Raw genomic sequence first — 22,647 nt, forward strand, 5'->3', positions numbered from 1 at the left:
ATCAGTCAATTGAAATTAATTAATTAGGCCCCAATCTATGGATTTCACATGACTGGTTAGGGGCGCAGCCATGGATGGCCCAGCCAATCAGATTCGTTTCCCCCCACAAAATGGCTTTATTACAGACAGAAATCCTCCTCAACTCACTAACAGGTTTTTAAACACATTTGTGCACAAAATATAATTGAGAAATAAGCTTTTTGTGCATATGGAACATTTCTGGAACCTTTTTTTTCCAGCTCATGAAACATGGGACCAGCACTTTACATGTTGCATTTATAGTTTTGTTCAGTGTATATTTCCCAGTCGGAGCTTTGTTTCTTTTCCCCCAGTTCCCAGTTGTCTTGGGAAGTCAGAGATTTCCGAGCTCAGAGTTGTTTTGAATGGCATCATGTACATGAGGGTGTACCTGGACTTTGCTATCACACATTTTGATGGAGTAGCCCCTACTTTACTCTTAGATCCTTGTAAATAGGAAATCAAGTCTACATCAATGGTCTGCTTGATTCAATTAGGATTCCCAGATCCTCACTAGGATAGATGATAGCAAAGTGATAGGTTCTACTGAAATGCACTCATCTCATGCATTTTGAATACTGATGGTGGGGGTTGGGGGGGGAATCGACCATCTCAAGAATATTTCAGAGAGTAAATGCAAATGTTTAATTTGGCATGAGTAAAATGCTTGAGAATGAAGTTAGTAAACATAGAAAATACATACAAAGCCAAAACAAACAAATAAGACATGCAACCTGAACAGTACATAACAAACAACAGAACAATCACAAAAATAGAAAATTTAGCATATAATTGACAGAACTTTACAGAAAACATTGATACACACACTTCAGTATGTACAACATAAAATATATCAAAGAGAATCCCAAAAGAGAAAGAAACAAATATTTCAAACCAAACATATTACCATTCAAACAATTGTAGCACCTAAAGTAATGCTCTTTCTAACAATTCAATTAGTGTAAAATAGTTTATAAAAGTCAACAGCTAAAGCCTATAATACAAAAAGCATTATCTCTGTCGTGGTGGAAATACCCTACCCAAACCTGAAACTCTATGAGGTGAGTAAATATCAACTAAAGTACAGAATCCAAATGAAATGTGTCCTACAAGTTCATTGACAGTCTATTAAAGTTGTGCTTATATAGATCAATACTGTCTGTGTGTCTGTGATCAAATGCTCTGCAAGACTGTGAGTTGGCACACTGCATACTCCATGTGCTTCTTGAAGGCCTGGTAGGAAGGTACCACCGGCAGCAGGAGGCGGTTGGAGCTGGGCTGGCTCACAGGGAAGGCCCCGGCCGGGTCCAGTGGATGGAGGAAGGATAAGGTAGGGCTGGGGCTGAACCCTACAGCTGGTACCACATCAGCTGAGGTGGCAAAGATGAGCACGTCCTCTAGCGATGTTGCACATCTGCCAACTGAAACCAGAGAACAGAGAGAATGGTGATGATGGGTAATATATGGAGACAGGCGGGGACATTCATGTGATTGTGTTAGTTTTACTGAATATCATTGTAATAGTAGTGTACACTGTCTGAACGGCCTTCAAGTGTCTGTACTGCTTGTTCTTCTTGGCTTGATATGTACACTACCGTTCAAAAAATGTGGGGTTACTTAGAAATGTCTTTGTTGTTGAAAGAAAATAAAAAAATGTTGTCCATTAAAATAACATCAAATTGATCAGAAATACAGTGTAGACATTGTTAATGTTGTAAATGACTATTGTAGCTGGAAACGGCAGGTTTTTTTATGGAATATCTACATCGGCGTACAGAGGCCCATTATCAGCAACCATCACTCCTGTGTTCCAATGGCACGTTGTGTTAGCTAATCCAAGTTTATCATTTTAAAAGGCTAATTGATCATTAGAAAAACATTTTGAAATTATGTTACCAACAGCTGAAAACTGTTGTTCTGCTTACAGAAACAATACAACTGTCCTTATTTAGACTAGTTGAGTATCTGGAGCATCAGCATTTGTGGGTTCGATTACAGGCTCAAAATGGCCAGAAATAAAGTCCTTTCTTCTGAAACTTGTCAGTCTATTATTGTTCTGAGAAATGAAGGCTATTCCATGCGAGAAATTGGCAAGAAACTGAAGATCTCATACAACGCTGTGTACTACTCCCTTCACAGAACAGCGCCAACGGGCTCTAACCAGAATAGAAAGGAGTGGGAGGCCCCGGTGCACAACTGAGCAAGAGCACAAGTACATTAGTGTCTAGTTTGAGAAACAGACGCCTCACAAGTCCTCAACTGGCAGTTTCATTAAATAGTACACTTAAAACACCAGTCTCAACGTCAACAGTGAAGAGGCGACTCTGTGATGCTGGCCTTCTAGGCAGAGTTCCTCTGTCCAGTGTCTGTGTTCTTTTCCCCGTCTTAATCTTTTCTTTTAATTGGCCAGTCTGAGATATGGCTTTTTCTTTGCAACTCTGCCTAGAAGGCCAGCATCGTTGAGACTGGTATTTTGCGGGTACTATTTAATGAAGCTGCTAGTTGAGGACTTGTGAGGCGTCTGTTTCTCAAACTAGACACTCTAATGTACTTGTCCTCTTGCTCAGTTGTGCACCAGGGCCTCCCACTCCTCTTTCTATTCTGGTTAGAGCCAGTTGGCGCTGTTCTGTGAAGGGAGTAGTACACAGCGTTGTACGAGATCTTCAGTTTCTTGCCAATTTCTCGCATGGAATAGCCTTCATTTCTCAGAACAAGAATAGACTGACGAGTTTCAGAAGAAAGCACTTTGTTTCTGGCCATTTTGAGCCTGTAATCGAACCCACAAATGCTGATGCTCCAGATACTCAAGTAGTCTAAAGAAGGCCAGTTGTATTGCTTCTTTAATCAGCACAACAGTTTTCAGCTGTGCTAACATAATTACACAAGGGTTTTCTAATGATCAATTAACCTTTTAAAATGATAAACTTGGATTAGCTTACAAAACGTGCCATTGGAACACAGGAGTGATGGTTGCTGATAATGGGCCGCTGTACGCCTATGTAGATATTCAATAAAAAATCAGCCGTTTCCAGCTACAATAGTAATTTACAACATTAACAATGTCTACACTGTATTTCTGATAAATTTGATGTTATTTTAATGGACAAAAAAATGTGCTTTTCTTTATAAAACAAGGACATTTCTAAGTAACCCCAAACTTTTGAACGGTAGTGTATATCTTCAATTATCAAATAAATATTTCAATCATTGAGTCATTAGAGGTCAAATACCTTCACACTCCAATAGGTAGTGTCTCCAGAAGGTGACCACAGCGGTCTCCTTCCCTGCGGTCTCTTCCTGGTCTGAGAACTGAACAGTGAAGAGAGCTGCCATGGTGTCAGCGGTCAGCTTGTCATGAGAGGAACAGAACAGACCAACAAAGGCTCCTGGAAACATCTGGACCTGGTCAAACACACCAAGGGTTTTCAGACCCTCACAGAACCTACAAACACAAAGTTAAACAACATATATTTAACAGAAACCAGGCTTACAATGTCTCAAACATAGTTACAGTAGAATACTGGTGCCAGTTGTAAATATGTTTGAGCAATGATAGAAAATGTTGAATGTGAAACAGAGTCAAAAAGGTACTCTTTTTCTAAAGGAAATACCCATAGACATACAAACCTTTGGACGGGTAACTGCATTCTTGTTATTAGGTGGAAGCTTACAATGTCTTTAACGAGTGTATCTTTGTCTGAAAGGCTCTCAACTGGTCTAGTGCACCCAGCCACTTCCAGGTATTCTGAAGCTGACTCCATTGCCTCTCTCAATTCCTCCAAGGACTTGGATTCCTGAATCTGAACCAAAAGAGATGGCGAATTAGTTAAAGGATTGGTTAACAATTTTTGAACCAAATCTTTCATTTTTTATGTAAATGGCATGCTATAGGGTCCAGACACTTTTTTTTAGCAATTTCACTTGGTTTTGAGAAACTATCCACACTTGTAAAAGACTTCCTCATTGCCCCTTCTGCATTATGGGGTTACGGAAAAACATGAACAAGCCTCCAAAAACACCCAAATATGTCCTTTAGTAACGGCAAAGCTCTCACTATAGTGATACGGGTCTTTAGATGTTGTACACATGAAATTGGGTAATTCAGAATTTATTAGCAACGTTATGTTCCATTTTGTTTGACTCGAGCATTATCCCCTTACTAGCTGTTCTGCGCGGGGTACACAGAGAACAACCTTTCCAAAAGGAAGTATTTGGGTGTTTTTGGAACCCTTGTTCATTTTTTTCCATAGCCCCCATATTGCAGAACGAGCAATGAGGAAGTATATTGCGTGTGGGGACAGTTTCTCAAAAACAAGTGAAATTGCAAAAAAGTGTCAGGACTCTTCAACAACACGCCATTTCCATCAAAAATAGAGATTTGGTTCATAAATTGTGAACCAATCATTTAAAGCCTTTGTAACATTAGAAGGTCCAACTAAATCAATCTATTCAGCATCTAAGAGAGTAAAGAGACATGTTAAAATGTGTACCTTCTTGACTTTGTCTGTGAACCCAGTGCTGCCCATGTCTTCCACAGTGAGAGGTGTATCCCTGGGGAAGTTGAACAGACACAGGTAGAGAGCCCTGGAGAAGAAGCCCAGAGGAGGTCCCCCGTGGACCAGACTCAGGGACAGAAGACACCCCACGTCAAAGTAGACATCCTCCCTCAGAGCTAGGGAAACAGGACATAGAAATGAGACAACATAGAGAAGCCAGCGCTTGACTTGGGCAAGAGCTCCCCAGAGCTGAGTACCGGCACCTCAAATGTTCTACTGCTTGAGCTCCTGTTCCTCTTAAAGAATATTAGCTCAAAGTATTGTGGAGCTCCTGCACCTAAATATATACAGCACCCAAAATGAGTACCGGCACCTATTTCAGTCCAAGTCAAGCACTGAGAGAAGCTGAGAACAGATCGAAACCACATCCCCAGTATTTGATAACAATATACAGTTGAAGTCGTAAGTTTACATACACTTAGGTTGGAGTCATTAAAACTCGTTTTTCAACCACTCCACAAATTTCTTGATAACAAACTATATTTTTGGCAAGTCGGTTAGGACATCTACTTTGTGCATGACACAAGTCATTTTCCCAACAATTGTTTACAGACAGATTATTTCACTTATCTGTATCACTGTATCACAATTCCAGTGGGTCAGGAGTTTACATACACTAAGTTGACTGTGCCTTTAAACAGCTTGGAAAATTCCAGAAAATGATGTCATGGCTTTAGAAGCTTCTGATAGGCTAATTGACATCATTTGAGACAATTGGAGGTGTACCTGTGGATATATTTCAAGGCCTACCTTCAAACTCAGTGCCTCTTTGCTTGACATCATGGGAAAATCAAAAGAAATCAGCCATCATGTTGTGGGGGTGCTTTGCTGCAGGAGGGACTGGTGCACTTCACAAAATAGATGGAATCATGAGGGAGGAAAATTATGTGGATATATTGAAGCAACATCTCAAGACATCAGTCAGGATGTTAAAGCTTGGTCGCAAATGGGTCTTCCAAATGGACATTGACCCCCAAGCATACTTCCAAAGTTGTGGCAAAATGGCTTAAGGACAACAAAGTCAAGGTATTGGAGTGGCCATCACAAAGCCCTGACCTCAATCCTATAGAAAATTTCTGGGCAGAACTGAAAAAGCGCAAGCGAGCAAGGAGGCTTACAAACCTGACTCAGTTACACCAGCTCTGTCAGAAGGAATGGGCCAAAATTCACCCAACTTATTGTGGGAAGCTTGTGGAAGGCTACCCGAAACGTTTGACCCAAGTTAAACAATTTATAGGCAATGCTACCAAATACTAATTGAGTGTATGTAAACTTCTGACCCACTGGGAATGTGATGAAATAAATAAAAGCTGAAATAAATCATTCTCTCTACTACTATTCTGACATTTCACATTCTTAAAATAAAGTGGTGATCCTAACTGACATAAGACAGGGAATGTTTACTAGGATTAAATGTCAGGAATTGTGAAAAAACGGAATTAAATGTATTTGGCTAAGGTGTATGTAAACTTCTGACTTCAACTGTAACTCCCAAATGTAACTATGAATGTGAGTTTATGACCCAACAATTCTAGCAACAAGCAAGTGATTTGCGCTAGAGTGAGTTTATGATCGAGAGCTGGAGAGTGTTTTGTACGGAGGGGGGGTGGGGTGGTATTGACCTACCTCGTGCATCGAGGGTCAGGGTCTTGGCACCATCCGGACCTTCAAAGACAGTGTTCTGGAGCTGCTGCACCAGGAGCCTGAGGAAGTGCCGGGTGTTGCCAGGGCAGGTGTCTGGGCTGGAACTGTGCTTGCTGCTTGTGAACCTCACCGCAAGGGCATGGGACGGGTTGAAGTCACTCCTCTTCACTAGCTCCATGGCAGCCTCCAGGACCTTGTTTCCATTCACCACCACTGGCATGGATAGTTGGTGCTGTGATGTCTGACTGGCAAGCTCCTGTAGGATCTCTCTAGCAGAGCCTCCCAACAGAAATGGCCTGCCAATCATTAAATAATCTATGTTTATCTCCAATGTGTTCTTAGCACAACATATAAGGTAAGACCAAAAAACAATTCCCCTAGAAAACATTTGGACTTGGTCTATGACGGCAAGTACAAAAAATAAGAAGTATTTAAAAAAAACTGTATTTGATAGTTTTTATTGATCGATACAGTGGATAAGTTATTGAGATGGAGATGGGGAGAGAGGGGACTTGGAATGGAAAGCGGCGCAGTCAGGGTTTGAAGCCGTGCCAGTCAGGGTTTGAAGCCGTGCCAGTCAGGGTTTGAAGCCGTGCCAGTCAGGGTTTGAAGCCGTGCCAGTCAGGGTTTGAAGCCGTGCCAGTCAGGGTTTGAAGCCGTGCCTGTCAGGGCTTGAAGCCGTGCCAGTCAGGGTTTGAAGCCGTGCCAGTCAGGGTTTGAAGCCGTGCCAGTCAGGGCTTGAAGCCGTGCCAGTCAGGGCTTGAAGCCGTGCCAGTCAGGGCTTGAAGCCGTGCCAGTCAGGGCTTGAAGCCGTGCCAGTCAGGGTTTGAAGCCGTGCCAGTCAGGGTTTGAAGCCGTGCCAGTCAGGGTTTGAAGCCGTGCCAGTCAGGGTTTGAAGCCGTGCCTCCAGGTGCAATGTGTGGTCACTATCAATAGACCGGCTGAAAGGCGCCAAGGATTTTTGAGTGAAAAAATGCTAAACAATAATGTACTGTACCTTTTACAGACTATAGGTGATTGGCGAGGGGTCAGTGTGAGAGTCCTTTTAGAAGACCTGCTTCTTCTCTGCCCACCGGGCTGTGGAGAGTCAGTGTGTCTGGGGAGTGAAGCTAAACAAGAAATAACAATGATTATCAGAGAGAGAATAGACTTCATAAAGACAATAAAAGCAGTTCTTCATTCCAATCATAACTGGTCTGGTCATAACTTCACTGCCCAGTTAGACCAAAACAGACACAGTACGGCAAATAGCTTACCTGTCCCATCCACAGCTCCTGCACAGTCCTCACAAGCCCAGTTAGTCTCGTCAAGTTTGAGGGAACCACATTTTCGATGGGTGCCACTAGAGCCACAGAGGGCACAGCGCAGTATTTGAAACCATCTGAAAACCAAAAAGACATATGAGTGAAACTCAAATTCATTTTAGCGATAAACACATTTTGGTTTGTCAACCATTTCAGCCACACACACACACACACACACACACACACACACACACACACACACACACACACACACACACACACACACACACACACACACACACACACACACACACACACACACACACACACACACACACACACACACTACATTAGAGCTTACCCAGTGCGTGAAGAATACGTCCGACCATTGTGGGAGAGACATTTGTTGGCATCACAGTGCTGGTACACCTGCAGTAACTCTCCAAAGGCATTTTCTTCCAGCTCCCAGGCTGCATCTCTATGGCACACACATACAGAATACATTAGATAAAACTCATAACGCCACAACACTAATGCAACAGTACTTTATTTGTCCAACTGTTACATAAGAAATTTGTCTTCTGGTGTGCTGTGACTGCTGTCAACCACGTCCCACAGAACACACAATCAGAGACACTGGACCATACAGTAGACCATACATACAGTAGAGCCTGGACCATACATACAGTACAGTAGAGCCTGGACCATACATACCGTACAGTAGAGCCTGGACCATACATACAGTACAGTAGAGCCTGGACCACACAGTACAGTAGAACCTGAACCATACATACATACAGTACAGCCTGGACCCTACATATAGTACAGTAGAGTCTGGACCATACATATAGTACAGTAGAACCTGGACCATACATACAGTAGAGAATGGACCATACAGTACAGTAGAACCTGGACCATACATACAGTAGAGCCTGGACTACACAGTACAGTAGAGCCTGGACCATACATATAGTACAGTAGAGCCTGGACCATACATACAGTACAGTAGAGCCTGGACCATACATACAGTACAGTACAGCCTGGACCATACATACAGTACAGTACAGCCTGGACCATACATACAGTACAGTACAGCCTGGACCATACATACAGTACAGTAGAGCCTAGACCATACATACATACAGTAGAGCCTGGACCACACAGTACAGTACAGCCTGGACCATACATACATACAGTAGAGCCTGGACCATAAATACAGTACAGTAGAGCCTGTACCATACACACAGTAAAGTAGAGCCTGGATCATACACACAGTAGAGCCTGGACCATACACACAGTAGAGCCTGGACCATACACACAGTACAGTAGAGCCTGGATCATACACACAGTAGAGCCTGGACCATACACACAGTACAGTAGAGCCTGGATCATACACACAGAAGAGCCTGGACCATACACACAGTACAGTAGAGCCTAGACCATACACACAGTAGAGCCTGGACCATAAATACAGTCGAGCCTGGACCATAAATACAATACATTAGAGCCTGGACCATACACACAGTAGAGCCTGGACCATAAATACAGTCGAGCCTGGACCATAAATACAATACATTAGAGCCTGGACCATAAATACAGTACAGTAGTGCCTGGACCATACACAGAGTACAGTAGAGCCTGGATCATACACACAGTAGAGCCTGGACCATCAATACAGTCGAGCCTGGACCATAAATACAATACATTAGAGCCTGGACCATAAATACAGTACAGTAGTGCCTGGACCATACACAGAGTACAGTAGAGCCTGGATCATACACACAGTAGAGCCTGGACCATCAATACAGTCGAGCCTGGACCATAAATACAATACATTAGAGCCTGGACCATACATACAGTAGAGCCTGGACCATAAATACAGTACAGTGCAGCCTGGACCACACAGTACAATAGATCATGGACCATAAAGTACAGTAGAACCTGGACCATACAGTACAGTAGAACCTGGACCATACATACAGTAGAACCTGGACCATACATACATACAGTAGAGCCTGGACCATACATACAGTACAGTAGAGCCTAGACCATACATACAGTAGAGCCTGGACCATACATACAGTAGAGCCTGGACCATACATACAGTAGAGCCTGGACCATACATATAGTAGAGTACAGCTTGGACCATACATACAGTACAGTACAGCCTGGACCATACATATAGTACAGTAGAGCCTGGCCCATACATATAGTACAGTAGAGCCTGGCCCATACATATAGTAGAGCCTGGACCATACATATAGTAGAGCCTGGACCATAAATACAGTACAGTAGAGCCTGGACATAAATACTGTACATTAGAGCCTGGACCATACATACAGTAGAGTCTGGACCATACATACAGTACAGTAGAGCCTGGCCCATACATACAGTACAGTAGAGCCTGGACCATACATACAGTACAGTAGAGCCTGGACCATCCATACAGTACAGTAGAGCCTGGCCCATACATATAGTACAGTAGAGCCTAGCCCATACGTATAGTAGAGCCTGGACCATACATATAGTAGAGCCTGGACCATAAATACAGTACAGTAGAGCCTGGACATAAATACTGTACATTAGAGCCTGGACCATACATACAGTAGAGCCTGGACCATACAGTACAGTAGAGCCTGGACCATACAGTACAGTAGAGCCTGGACCATAAATACAGTAGAGCCTGGACCATACATACAGTAGAGCCTGGACCATACAGTAGAGCCTGGACCATACATACAGTAGAGCCTGGACCATACATACAGTAGAGCCTGGACCATACATACAGTAGAGCCTGGACAATACAGTAGAGCCTGGACCATACATATAGTACAGTAGAGCCTGGACCATACATACAGTAGAGCCTGGACCATACATACAGTAGAGTCTGGACCATACATACAGTAGAGCCTGGACCATACATATAGTAGAGCCTGGACCATACATACAGTAGAGCCTGGACCATACATACAGTAGAGCCTGGACCATACATACAGTAGAGCCTGGACCATACATACAGTAGAGCATGGACCATACATACAGTAGAGCCTGGACCATACATACAGTAGAGCCTGGACCATACATACAGTAGAGCCTGGACCATACATACAGTAGAGTCTGGACCATACATACAGTAGAACCTGGACCATACATACAGTAGAGCCTGGACCATACATACAGTAGAGCCTGGACCATACATACAGTAGAGCATGGACCATACATACAGTAGAGCCTGGACCATACAGTAGAGCCTGGACCATACAGTAGACCCTGGACCATACATACAGTAGAGCCTGGACCATACAGTAGACCCTGGACCATACATACAGTAGAGCCTGGACCATACATACAGTAGAGCCTGGACCATACATACAGTAGAGCCTGGACCATACATACAGTAGAGCCTGGACCATACATACAGTAGAGCCTGGACCATACATACAGTAGAGCCTGGACCATACATACAGTAGAGCCTGGACCATACATACAGTAGAGTCTGGACCATACATACAGTAGAACCTGGACCATACATACAGTAGAGCCTGGACCATACATACAGTAGAGCATGGACCATACATACAGTAGAGCATGGACCATACATACAGTAGAGCCTGGACCATACAGTAGAGCCTGGACCATACAGTAGACCCTGGACCATACATACAGTAGAGCCTGGACCATACATACAGTAGAACCTGGACCATACATACAGTAGAGCCTGGACCATACATATAGTAGAGCCTGGACCATACATACAGTAGAGCCTGGACCATACATACAGTAGAGCCTGGACCATACATACAGTAGAGCCTGGACCAAACATACAGTAGAGCCTGGACCATACATACAGTAGAGCCCGGACCATACATACAGTAGAGCCTGGACCAAACATACAGTAGAGCCTGGACCAAACATACAGTAGAGCCTGGACCATACATACAGTAGAGCCTGGACCAAACATACAGTAGAGCCTGGACCATACATACAGTAGAGCCTGGACCATACATACAGTAGAGCCTGGACCATACATACAGTAGAGCCTGGACCATACATACAGTAGAGCCTGGACCATACATACAGTAGAGCCTGGACCAAACATACAGTAGAGCCTGGACCATACATACAGTAGAGCCTGGACCATACATACAGTAGAGCCTGGACCAAACATACAGTAGAGCCTGGACCATACATACAGTAGAGCCTGGACCAAACATACAGTAGAGCCTGGACCATACATACAGTAGAGCCTGGACCATACATACAGTAGAGCCTGGACCATACATACAGTAGAGCCTGGACCATACAGTAGAGCCTGGACCAAACATACAGTAGAGTCTGGACCATACATACAGTAGAGCCTGGACCATACATACAGTAGAGCCTGGACCATACATACAGTAGAGCCTGGACCATACATACAGTAGAGCATGGACCATACATACAGTAGAGCCTGGACCATACATACAGTAGAGCCTGGACCATACATACAGTAGAGCCTGGACCAAACATACAGTAGAGTCTGGACCATACATACAGTAGAGCCTGGACCATACATACAGTAGAGCCTGGACCATACATACAGTAGAGCCTGGACCATACATACAGTAGACCCTGGACCAAACATACAGTAGAGTCTGGACCATACATACAGTAGAGCCTGGACCATACATACAGTAGAGCCTGGACCATACATACAGTAGACCCTGGACCAAACATACAGTAGAGTCTGGACCATACATACAGTAGAGCCTGGACCATACATACAGTAGAGCCTGGACCAAACATACAGTAGAGTCTGGACCATACATACAGTAGAGCCTGGACCATACATACAGTAGAGCCTGGACCATACAGTAGAGCCTGGACCAAACATACAGTAGAGCCTGGACCAAACATACAGTAGAGCCTGGACCAAACATACAGTAGAGCCTGGACCATACATACAGTAGAGCCTGGACCATACATACAGTAGAGCCTGGACCATACATACAGTAGAGCCTGGACCATACATACAGTAGAGCCTGGACCATACATACAGTAGAGCCTGGACCATACATACAGTAGAGCCTGGACCAAACATACAGTAGAGCCTGGACCATACATACAGTAGAGCCTGGACCATACATACAGTAGAGCCTGGACCATACATACAGTAGAGCCTGGACCAAACATACAGTAGAGTCTGGACCATACATACAGTAGAGCCTGGCCCATACATACAGTACAGTAGAGCCTGGACCATACATACAGTACAGTAGAGCCTGGACCATCCATACAGTACAGTAGAGCCTGGCCCATACATATAGTACAGTAGAGCCTAGCCCATACATATAGTAGAGCCTGGACCATACATATAGTAGAGCCTGGACCATAAATACAGTACAGTAGAGCCTGGACATAAATACTGTACATTAGAGCCTGGACCATACATACAGTAGAGCCTGGACCATACAGTACAGTAGAGCCTGGACCATACAGTACAGTAGAGCCTGGACCATAAATACAGTAGAGCCTGGACCATACATACAGTAGAGCCTGGACCATACAGTAGAGCCTGGACCATACATACAGTAGAGCCTGGACCATACATACAGTAGAGCCTGGACAATACAGTAGAGCCTGGACCATACATATAGTACAGTAGAGCCTGGACCATACATACAGTAGAGCCTGGACCATACATACAGTAGAGTCTGGACCATACATACAGTAGAGCCTGGACCATACATATAGTAGAGCCTGGACCATACATACAGTAGAGCCTGGACCATACATACAGTAGAGCCTGGACCATACATACAGTAGAGCCTGGACCATACATACAGTAGAGCATGGACCATACATACAGTAGAGCCTGGACCATACATACAGTAGAGCCTGGACCATACATACAGTAGAGCCTGGACCATACATACAGTAGAGTCTGGACCATACATACAGTAGAACCTGGACCATACATACAGTAGAGCCTGGACCATACATACAGTAGAGCCTGGACCATACATACAGTAGAGCATGGACCATACATACAGTAGAGCCTGGACCATACAGTAGAGCCTGGACCATACAGTAGACCCTGGACCATACATACAGTAGAGCCTGGACCATACAGTAGACCCTGTACCATACATACAGTAGAGCCTGGACCATACATACAGTAGAGCCTGGACCATACATACAGTAGAGCCTGGACCATACATACAGTAGAGCCTGGACCATACATACAGTAGAGCATGGACCATACATACAGTAGAGCCTGGACCATACATACAGTAGAGCCTGGACCATACATACAGTAGAGCCTGGACCATACATACAGTAGAGTCTGGACCATACATACAGTAGAACCTGGACCATACATACAGTAGAGCCTGGACCATACATACAGTAGAGCATGGACCATACATACAGTAGAGCATGGACCATACATACAGTAGAGCCTGGACCATACAGTAGAGCCTGGACCATACAGTAGACCCTGGACCATACATACAGTAGAGCCTGGACCATACATACAGTAGAACCTGGACCATACATACAGTAGAGCCTGGACCATACATATAGTAGAGCCTGGACCATACATACAGTAGAGCCTGGACCATACATACAGTAGAGCCTGGACCATACATACAGTAGAGCCTGGACCAAACATACAGTAGAGCCTGGAACATACATACAGTAGAGCCCGGACCATACATACAGTAGAGCCTGGACCAAACATACAGTAGAGCCTGGACCAAACATACAGTAGAGCCTGGACCATACATACAGTAGAGCCTGGACCAAACATACAGTAGAGCCTGGACCATACATACAGTAGAGCCTGGACCATACATACAGTAGAGCCTGGACCATACATACAGTAGAGCCTGGACCATACATACAGTAGAGCCTGGACCATACATACAGTAGAGCCTGGACCAAACATACAGTAGAGCCTGGACCATACATACAGTAGAGCCTGGACCATACATACAGTAGAGCCTGGACCAAACATACAGTAGAGCCTGGACCATACATACAGTAGAGCCTGGACCAAACATACAGTAGAGCCTGGACCATACATACAGTAGAGCCTGGACCATACATACAGTAGAGCCTGGACCATACATACAGTAGAGCCTGGACCATACAGTAGAGCCTGGACCAAACATACAGTAGAGTCTGGACCATACATACAGTAGAGCCTGGACCATACATACAGTAGAGCCTGGACCATACATACAGTAGAGCCTGGACCATACATACAGTAGAGCATGGACCATACATACAGTAGAGCCTGGACCATACATACAGTAGAGCCTGGACCATACATACAGTAGAGCCTGGACCAAACATACAGTAGAGTCTGGACCATACATACAGTAGAGCCTGGACCATACATACAGTAGAGCCTGGACCATACATACAGTAGAGCCTGGACCATACATACAGTAGAGCCTGGACCATACATACAGTAGACCCTGGACCAAACATACAGTAGAGTCTGGACCATACATACAGTAGAGCCTGGACCATACATACAGTAGAGCCTGGACCATACATACAGTAGACCCTGGACCAAACATACAGTAGAGTCTGGACCATACATACAGTAGAGCCTGGACCATACATACAGTAGAGCCTGGACCATACAGTAGAGCCTGGACCAAACATACAGTAGAGCCTGGACCAAACATACAGTAGAGCCTGGACCAAACATACAGTAGAGCCTGGACCATACATACAGTAGAGCCTGGACCATACATACAGTAGAGCCTGGACCATACATACAGTAGAGCCTGGACCATACATACAGTAGAGCCTGGACCATACATACAGTAGAGCCTGGACCATACAGTAGAGCCTGGACCAAACATACAGTAGAGCCTGGACCATACATACAGTAGAGCCTGGACCATACATACAGTAGAGCCTGGACCATACATACAGTAGAGCCTGGACCAAACATACAGTAGAGTCTGGACCATACATACAGTAGAGCCTGGACCATACATACAGTAGAGCCTGGACCATACAGTAGAGCCTGGACCATACATACAGTAGAGCCTGGACCAAACATACAGTAGAGCCTGGACCATACATACAGTAGAGCCCGGACCATACATACAGTAGAGCCTGGACCAAACATACAGTAGAGCCTGGACCAAACATACAGTAGAGCCTGGACCATACATACAGTAGAGCCTGGACCAAACATACAGTAGAGCCTGGACCATACATACAGTAGAGCCTGGACCATACATACAGTAGAGCCTGGACCATACATACAGTAGAGCCTGGACCATACATACAGTAGAGCCTGGACCATACATACAGTAGAGCCTGGACCAAACATACAGTAGAGCCTGGACCATACATACAGTAGAGCCTGGACCATACATACAGTAGAGCCTGGACCAAACATACAGTAGAGCCTGGACCAAACATACAGTAGAGCCTGGACCATACATACAGTAGAGCCTGGACCATACAGTAGAGCCTGGACCAAACATACAGTAGAGCCTGGACCATACATACAGTAGAGCCTGGACCATACATACAGTAGAGCCTGGACCATACATACAGTAGAGCCTGGACCATACATACAGTAGAGCCTGGACCATACATACAGTAGAGCCTGGACCATACATACAGTAGAGCATGGACCATACATACAGTAGAGCCTGGACCATACATACAGTAGAGCCTGGACCATACATACAGTAGAGCCTGGACCAAACATACAGTAGAGTCTGGACCATACATACAGTAGAGCCTGGACCATACATACAGTAGAGCCTGGACCATACATACAGTAGAGCCTGGACCATACATACAGTAGAGCCTGGACCATACATACAGTAGAGCCTGGACCATACATACCGTAGAGCCTGGACCATACATACAGTAGACCCTGGACCAAACATACAGTAGAGTCTGGAACATACATACAGTAGAGCCTGGACCATACATACAGTAGAGCCTGGACCAAACATACAGTAGAGTCTGGACCATACATACAGTAGAGCCTGGACCATACATACAGTAGAGCCTGGACCATACAGTAGAGCCTGGACCAAACATACAGTAGAGCCTGGACCAAACATACAGTAGAGCCTGGACCATACATACAGTAGAGCCTGGACCATACATACAGTAGAGCCTGGACCATACATACAGTAGAGCCTGGACCATACATACAGTAGAGCCTGGACCATACAGTAGAGCCTGGACCAAACATACAGTAGAGTCTGGACCATACATACAGTAGAGCCTGGACCATACATACAGTAGAGCCTGGACCATACATACAGTAGAGCCTGGACCATACATACAGTAGAGCCTGGACCAAACATACAGTAGAGCCTGGACCATACATACAGTAGAGCCCGGACCATACATACAGTAGAGCCTGGACCAAACATACAGTAGAGCCTGGACCAAACATACAGTAGAGCCTGGACCATACATACAGTAGAGCCTGGACCAAACATACAGTAGAGCCTGGACCATACATACAGTAGAGCCTGGACCATACATACAGTAGAGCCTGGACCAAATATACAGTAGAGCCTGGACCATACATACAGTAGAGCCTGGACCATACATACAGTAGAGCCTGGACCAAACATACAGTAGAGCCTGGACCATACATACAGTAGAGCCTGGACCATACATACAGTAGAGCCTGGACCAAACATACAGTAGAGCCTGGACCAAACATACAGTAGAGCCTGGACCATACATACAGTAGAGCCTGGACCATACAGTAGAGCCTGGACCAAACATACAGTAGAGTCTGGACCATACATACAGTAGAGCCTGGACCATACATACAGTAGAGCCTGGACCATACATACAGTAGAGCCTGGACCATACATACAGTAGAGCCTGGACCATACATACAGTAGAGCATGGACCATACATACAGTAGAGCCTGGACCATACATACAGTAGAGCCTGGACCATACATACAGTAGAGCCTGGACCAAACATACAGTAGAGTCTGGACCATACATACAGTAGAGCCTGGACCATACATACAGTAGAGCCTGGACCATACATACAGTAGAGCCTGGACCATACATACAGTAGAGCCTGGACCATACATACAGTAGAGCCTGGACCATACATACAGTAGAGCCTGGACCATACATACAGTAGACCCTGGACCAAACATACAGTAGAGTCTGGACCATACATACAGTAGAGCCTGGACCATACATACAGTAGAGCCTGGACCAAACATACAGTAGAGTCTGGACCATACATACAGTAGAGCCTGGACCATACATACAGTAGAGCCTGGACCATACAGTAGAGCCTGGACCAAACATACAGTAGAGCCTGGACCAAACATACAGTAGAGCCTGGACCAAACATACAGTAGAGCCTGGACCATACATACAGTAGAGCCTGGACCATACATACAGTAGAGCCTGGACCATACATACAGTAGAGCCTGGACCATACATACAGTAGAGCCTGGACCATACATACAGTAGAGCCTGGACCATACATACAGTAGAGCCTGGACCATACAGTAGAGCCTGGACCAAACATACAGTAGAGTCTGGACCATACATACAGTAGAGCCTGGACCATACATACAGTAGAGCCTGGACCATACATACAGTAGAGCCTGGACCATACATACAGTAGACCCTGGACCAAACATACAGTAGAGTCTGGACCATACATACAGTAGAGCCTGGACCATACATACAGTAGAGCCTGGACCATACATACAGTAGAGCCTGGACCATACATACAGTAGAGCCTGGACAATACATACAGTAGAGCCTGGACCATACATACAGTAGAGCATGGACCAAACATACAGTAGAGTCTGGACTATACATACAGTAGAGCCTGGACCATACATACAGTAGAGCCTGGACCATACAGTAGAGCCTGGACCATACATACAGTAGAGACTGGACCATACATACAGTAGAGCCTGGACCATACATACAGTAGAGCCTGGACCATACATACAGTAGAGCCTGGACCATACATACAGTAGAGCCTGGACCATACATACAGTAGAGCCTGGACCATACATACAGTAGAGCCTGGACCATACATACAGTAGAGCCTGGACCATACATACAGTAGAGCCTGGACCATACATACAGTAGAGCCTGGACCAAACATACAGTAGAGTCTGGACCATACATACAGTAGAGCCTGGACCATACATACAGTAGAGCCTGGACCATACATACAGTAGAGCCTGGACCATACATACAGTAGAGCCTGGACCATACATACAGTAGAGCCTGGACCATACATACAGTAGAGCCTGGACCAAACATACAGTAGAGTCTGGACCATACATACAGTAGAGCCTGGACCATACATACAGTAGAGCCTGGACCATACATACAGTAGAGCCTGGACCATAAATACAGTAGACCCTGGACCAAACATACAGTAGAGTCTGGACCATACATACAGTAGAGCCTGGACCATACATACAGTAGAGCCTGGACCATACATACAGTAGACCCTGGACCAAACATACAGTAGAGTCTGGACCATACATACAGTAGAGCCTGGACCATACATACAGTAGAGCCTGGACCAAACATACAGTAGAGTCTGGACCATACATACAGTAGAGCCTGGACCATACATACAGTAGAGCCTGGACCATACAGTAGAGCCTGGACCAAACATACAGTAGAGCCTGGACCAAACATACAGTAGAGCCTGGACCAAACATACAGTAGAGCCTGGACCATACATACAGTAGAGCCTGGACCATACATACAGTAGAGCCTGGACCATACATACAGTAGAGCCTGGACCATACATACAGTAGAGCCTGGACCATACAGTAGAGCCTGGACCAAACATACAGTAGAGCCTGGACCATACATACAGTAGAGCCTGGACCATACATACAGTAGAGCCTGGACCATACATACAGTAGAGCCTGGACCAAACATACAGTAGAGTCTGGACCATACATACAGTAGAGCCTGGACCATACATACAGTAGAGCCTGGACCATACAGTAGAGCCTGGATCATACATACAGTAGAGCCTGGACCAAACATACAGTAGAGCCTGGACCATACATACAGTAGAGCCTGGACCATACATACAGTAGAGCCTGGACCAACATACAGTAGAGCCTGGACCATACATACAGTAGAGCCTGGACCATACATACAGTAGAGCCTGGACCAAACATACAGTAGAGTCTGGACCATACATACAGTAGAGCCTGGACCATACATACAGTAGAGCCTGGACCATACATACAGTAGAGCCTGGACCATACATACAGTAGAGCCTGGACCATACATACAGTAGAGCCTGGACCATACATACAGTAGAGCCTGGACCATACATACAGTAGAGCCTGGACCATACATACAGTAGAGCCTGGACCATAACATACAGTAGAGCCTGGACCATACATACAGTAGAGCCTGGACCATACATACAGTAGAGCTGGACCAACATACAGTAGAGCCTGACCAATACATACAGTAGAGCCTGGACCATACATACAGTAGAGCCTGGACCATACATACAGTAGAGCCTGGACCATACATACAGTAGAGCCTGGACCATACATACAGTAGAGCTGGACCATACATACAGTAGAGCCTGGACCATACATACAGTAGAGCCTGGACCATACATACAGTAGAGCCTGGACCATAACATACAGTAGAGCCTGGAACCATACATACAGTAGAGCCTGGACCATAACATACAGGTAGAGCCTGGACCATACATACAGTAGAGCCTGGACCATACATACAGTAGAGCCTGGACCATACATACATACAGTAGAGCCTGGACCATACATACAGTAGAGCATGGACCATACATACAGTAGAGCCTGACATACATACAGTAGATCCTGGACCATACATACAGTAGAGCCTGGACCAAACATACAGTAGAGTCTGGACCATACATACAGTAGAGCCTGGACCATACATACAGTAGAGCCTGGACCATACATACAGTAAGAGCCTGGACCATACATACAGTAGAGCCTGGACCATACATACCGTAGAGCCTGGACCATACATACAGTAGACCCTGGACCAAACATACAGTAGAGTCTGGAACATACATACAGTAAGCCTGGACCATACATACAGAAGCCTGGACCAACAACAGTAGAGTCTGGACCATACATACAGTAGAGCCTGGACCATACATACAGTAAGCCTGGACCATACAGTAGAGCCTGGACCAACATACAGTAGAGCCTGGACCAAACATACAGTAGAGCCTGGACCATACATACAGTAGAGCCTGGACCATCACAGTTATGGCCAGGCTCTACCGTATGTATGTTCCAGGCTCTACTGTATGTTGGTCCTGGCTCTACTGTATGTATGGTCGCCAGGCTCACTGTATTATGGTCCTAGGCTCTACTGGTATTTGGTCCAGGCTCTACTTATGTATGGTCCAGGCTCACTGTTAGTTATGGTCAGCACATGTTCAGCTCTACTGTATGTATGTGTCCAGGCTCTACTGTATGTAATGTCCAAGACCTACTACTGTATGTTTGGTTCCGCGGCTCTTACTGTATGTATGATCCCGGCTATAAGTAGGTCCAGGCTCTACTGGATGTGTGGTCCAGGCTCTACTGTATGTATGTGTCCAGGCTCTACTGTATTTGGTCCAGGCTCTACTGTATGTATGGTCCAGGCTTCTACTGTAGGTCATGGTCTAGGCTCTACGTGTACTGTATGGTCCAGGCTCGACTGTATGTTATGGCTCACAGGCCTCTACTGAATGGTCCCAGCTCTACTGATGTTATTAGTCCAGGCTTACTTAGTTTGGTCGGTCTACGTATGTATGGTCCAGGCTCTACTCTGTAGGTATGGTCCAGGCTCTACTGTATGTATGGTCCAGACCACTCTATGTATGTTTGGTCAAGGCTCTACTGTATGTATGGTTCCAGGCTCTACTGTATGTATGGTCCAGGCTCTACTGTATGTTGGTCCAGGCTCTACTGTATGTATGGTCCAGGCTCTACTTTATGTATGGTCCAGCTCTACTGTATTTGGTCCAGTACGGTATGTTGTCCAGGCCTCTACTGTATGTATGGTCACAGGCTCTACTGTATGTATGGTCAGACTCTACTGTAGGTTGGTCCAGGCTCTACTGTCTGTATGGTCCAGGCTCTACTGTATGTATGGTACAGACTCTACTGTATGTTTGGTCCAGGCTCTACTGTATGTAGGGTCCAGGCTCTACTGTATGTATGTTCTCCAGACTTCTACTGTATGTTTGGTCAGGCTTACTGTACTGTAGGTCCAGGCTCTACTTGTATGTATGGTCCAGGCTCTACTGTATGTATGGTTTCCAGGCTCTACTGTATGTATGGTCCAGGTTACTGATGATGGTCCAGCTTACTGTATGTTGGTCCAGGTCTACTGTTGTATGTCCATAGGACTCTACTTATGTATGGTCCAGGCTCTACTGTAGTAGTTCCAGGCTATACTGTATGTATGGTCCAGGCTCTACTGTATGGTCCAGGCTCTGACTGTATGTATGGTTCCAGCTCTACTGTATGATGGTCCAGGCTCTACTGTATGTTTGCGTCCTACCTATCTACTGTATGTTGGTCCAGCTCTACTGTATGTATGGTCCAGGCTCTACTGTATGTATGGTCCGCAGCTCTACTGTATGTATGGTCCAGCTCTACTGTATGATGGCCAGGCTTACTGTATGTATGGTCCAGTACTCTACTTATGTTTAGGTCCAGGCTACTGTAGTTGGTCCAGGCCTATGTATGTAGTAGGTCCAGGCTCTACTGTATGTATGGTCCAGGCTCTACTGTATGTTTGTCCAGGCTCTACTGTATGTATGGTCCAGGCTCTACTGTATGTATGGTCCAGGCTCTACTGTATGTATGGTCCCAGACTCTACTGTATGTTGTGGTCCAGGCTCTACTGATAGTCCAGGCTCATGTATGTATGGTCCAGCTCTACTGTTTAGGTCCAAGCCAGGTCTACTGTATGTATGGTCCAGGCTCTACTGTATGTTTTGGTCCAGGCTCTACTGTAGGTCCAGGCTCTACTGTATGTATGGTCCAGGCTCTAACGTATGTATGCCAGCTTACTGTATGTATGTCCAGGCTCTACTGTATGTATGGTCCAGGCTCTACTGTATGTATGTCCAGGCTCTACTGTAGGTATTGGGTCCAGGCTACTTATGTA

General features: G+C 45.3%; 1 protein-coding gene across 1 annotated transcript in view; it reads right to left on the reverse strand.

The window, feature by feature from the left end:
* Positions 1-648: 648 nt before the first annotated feature.
* Positions 649-22,647, reverse strand: part of LOC120023230 (G2/M phase-specific E3 ubiquitin-protein ligase-like) — a 66,967-nt gene continuing 44,968 nt past the window's right edge. Inside the window, exons 8-15 of the mRNA XM_038967276.1 lie at positions 7,824-7,940; positions 7,475-7,599; positions 7,216-7,327; positions 6,201-6,514; positions 4,509-4,690; positions 3,646-3,818; positions 3,249-3,460; positions 649-1,439 (exon numbers count right to left, since the gene is read on the reverse strand). Of these exons, the coding sequence (XP_038823204.1) occupies positions 1,192-1,439; positions 3,249-3,460; positions 3,646-3,818; positions 4,509-4,690; positions 6,201-6,514; positions 7,216-7,327; positions 7,475-7,599; positions 7,824-7,940 (1,483 nt within the window). The 3' untranslated portion in view covers positions 649-1,191. The remainder of the gene's footprint in view (positions 1,440-3,248; positions 3,461-3,645; positions 3,819-4,508; positions 4,691-6,200; positions 6,515-7,215; positions 7,328-7,474; positions 7,600-7,823; positions 7,941-22,647) is intronic.

The sequence above is a fragment of the Salvelinus namaycush genome, chromosome 28 (genome assembly GCF_016432855.1).
Source record: "Salvelinus namaycush isolate Seneca chromosome 28, SaNama_1.0, whole genome shotgun sequence".
In the NCBI taxonomy this organism is placed as follows: domain Eukaryota; kingdom Metazoa; phylum Chordata; class Actinopteri; order Salmoniformes; family Salmonidae; genus Salvelinus; species Salvelinus namaycush.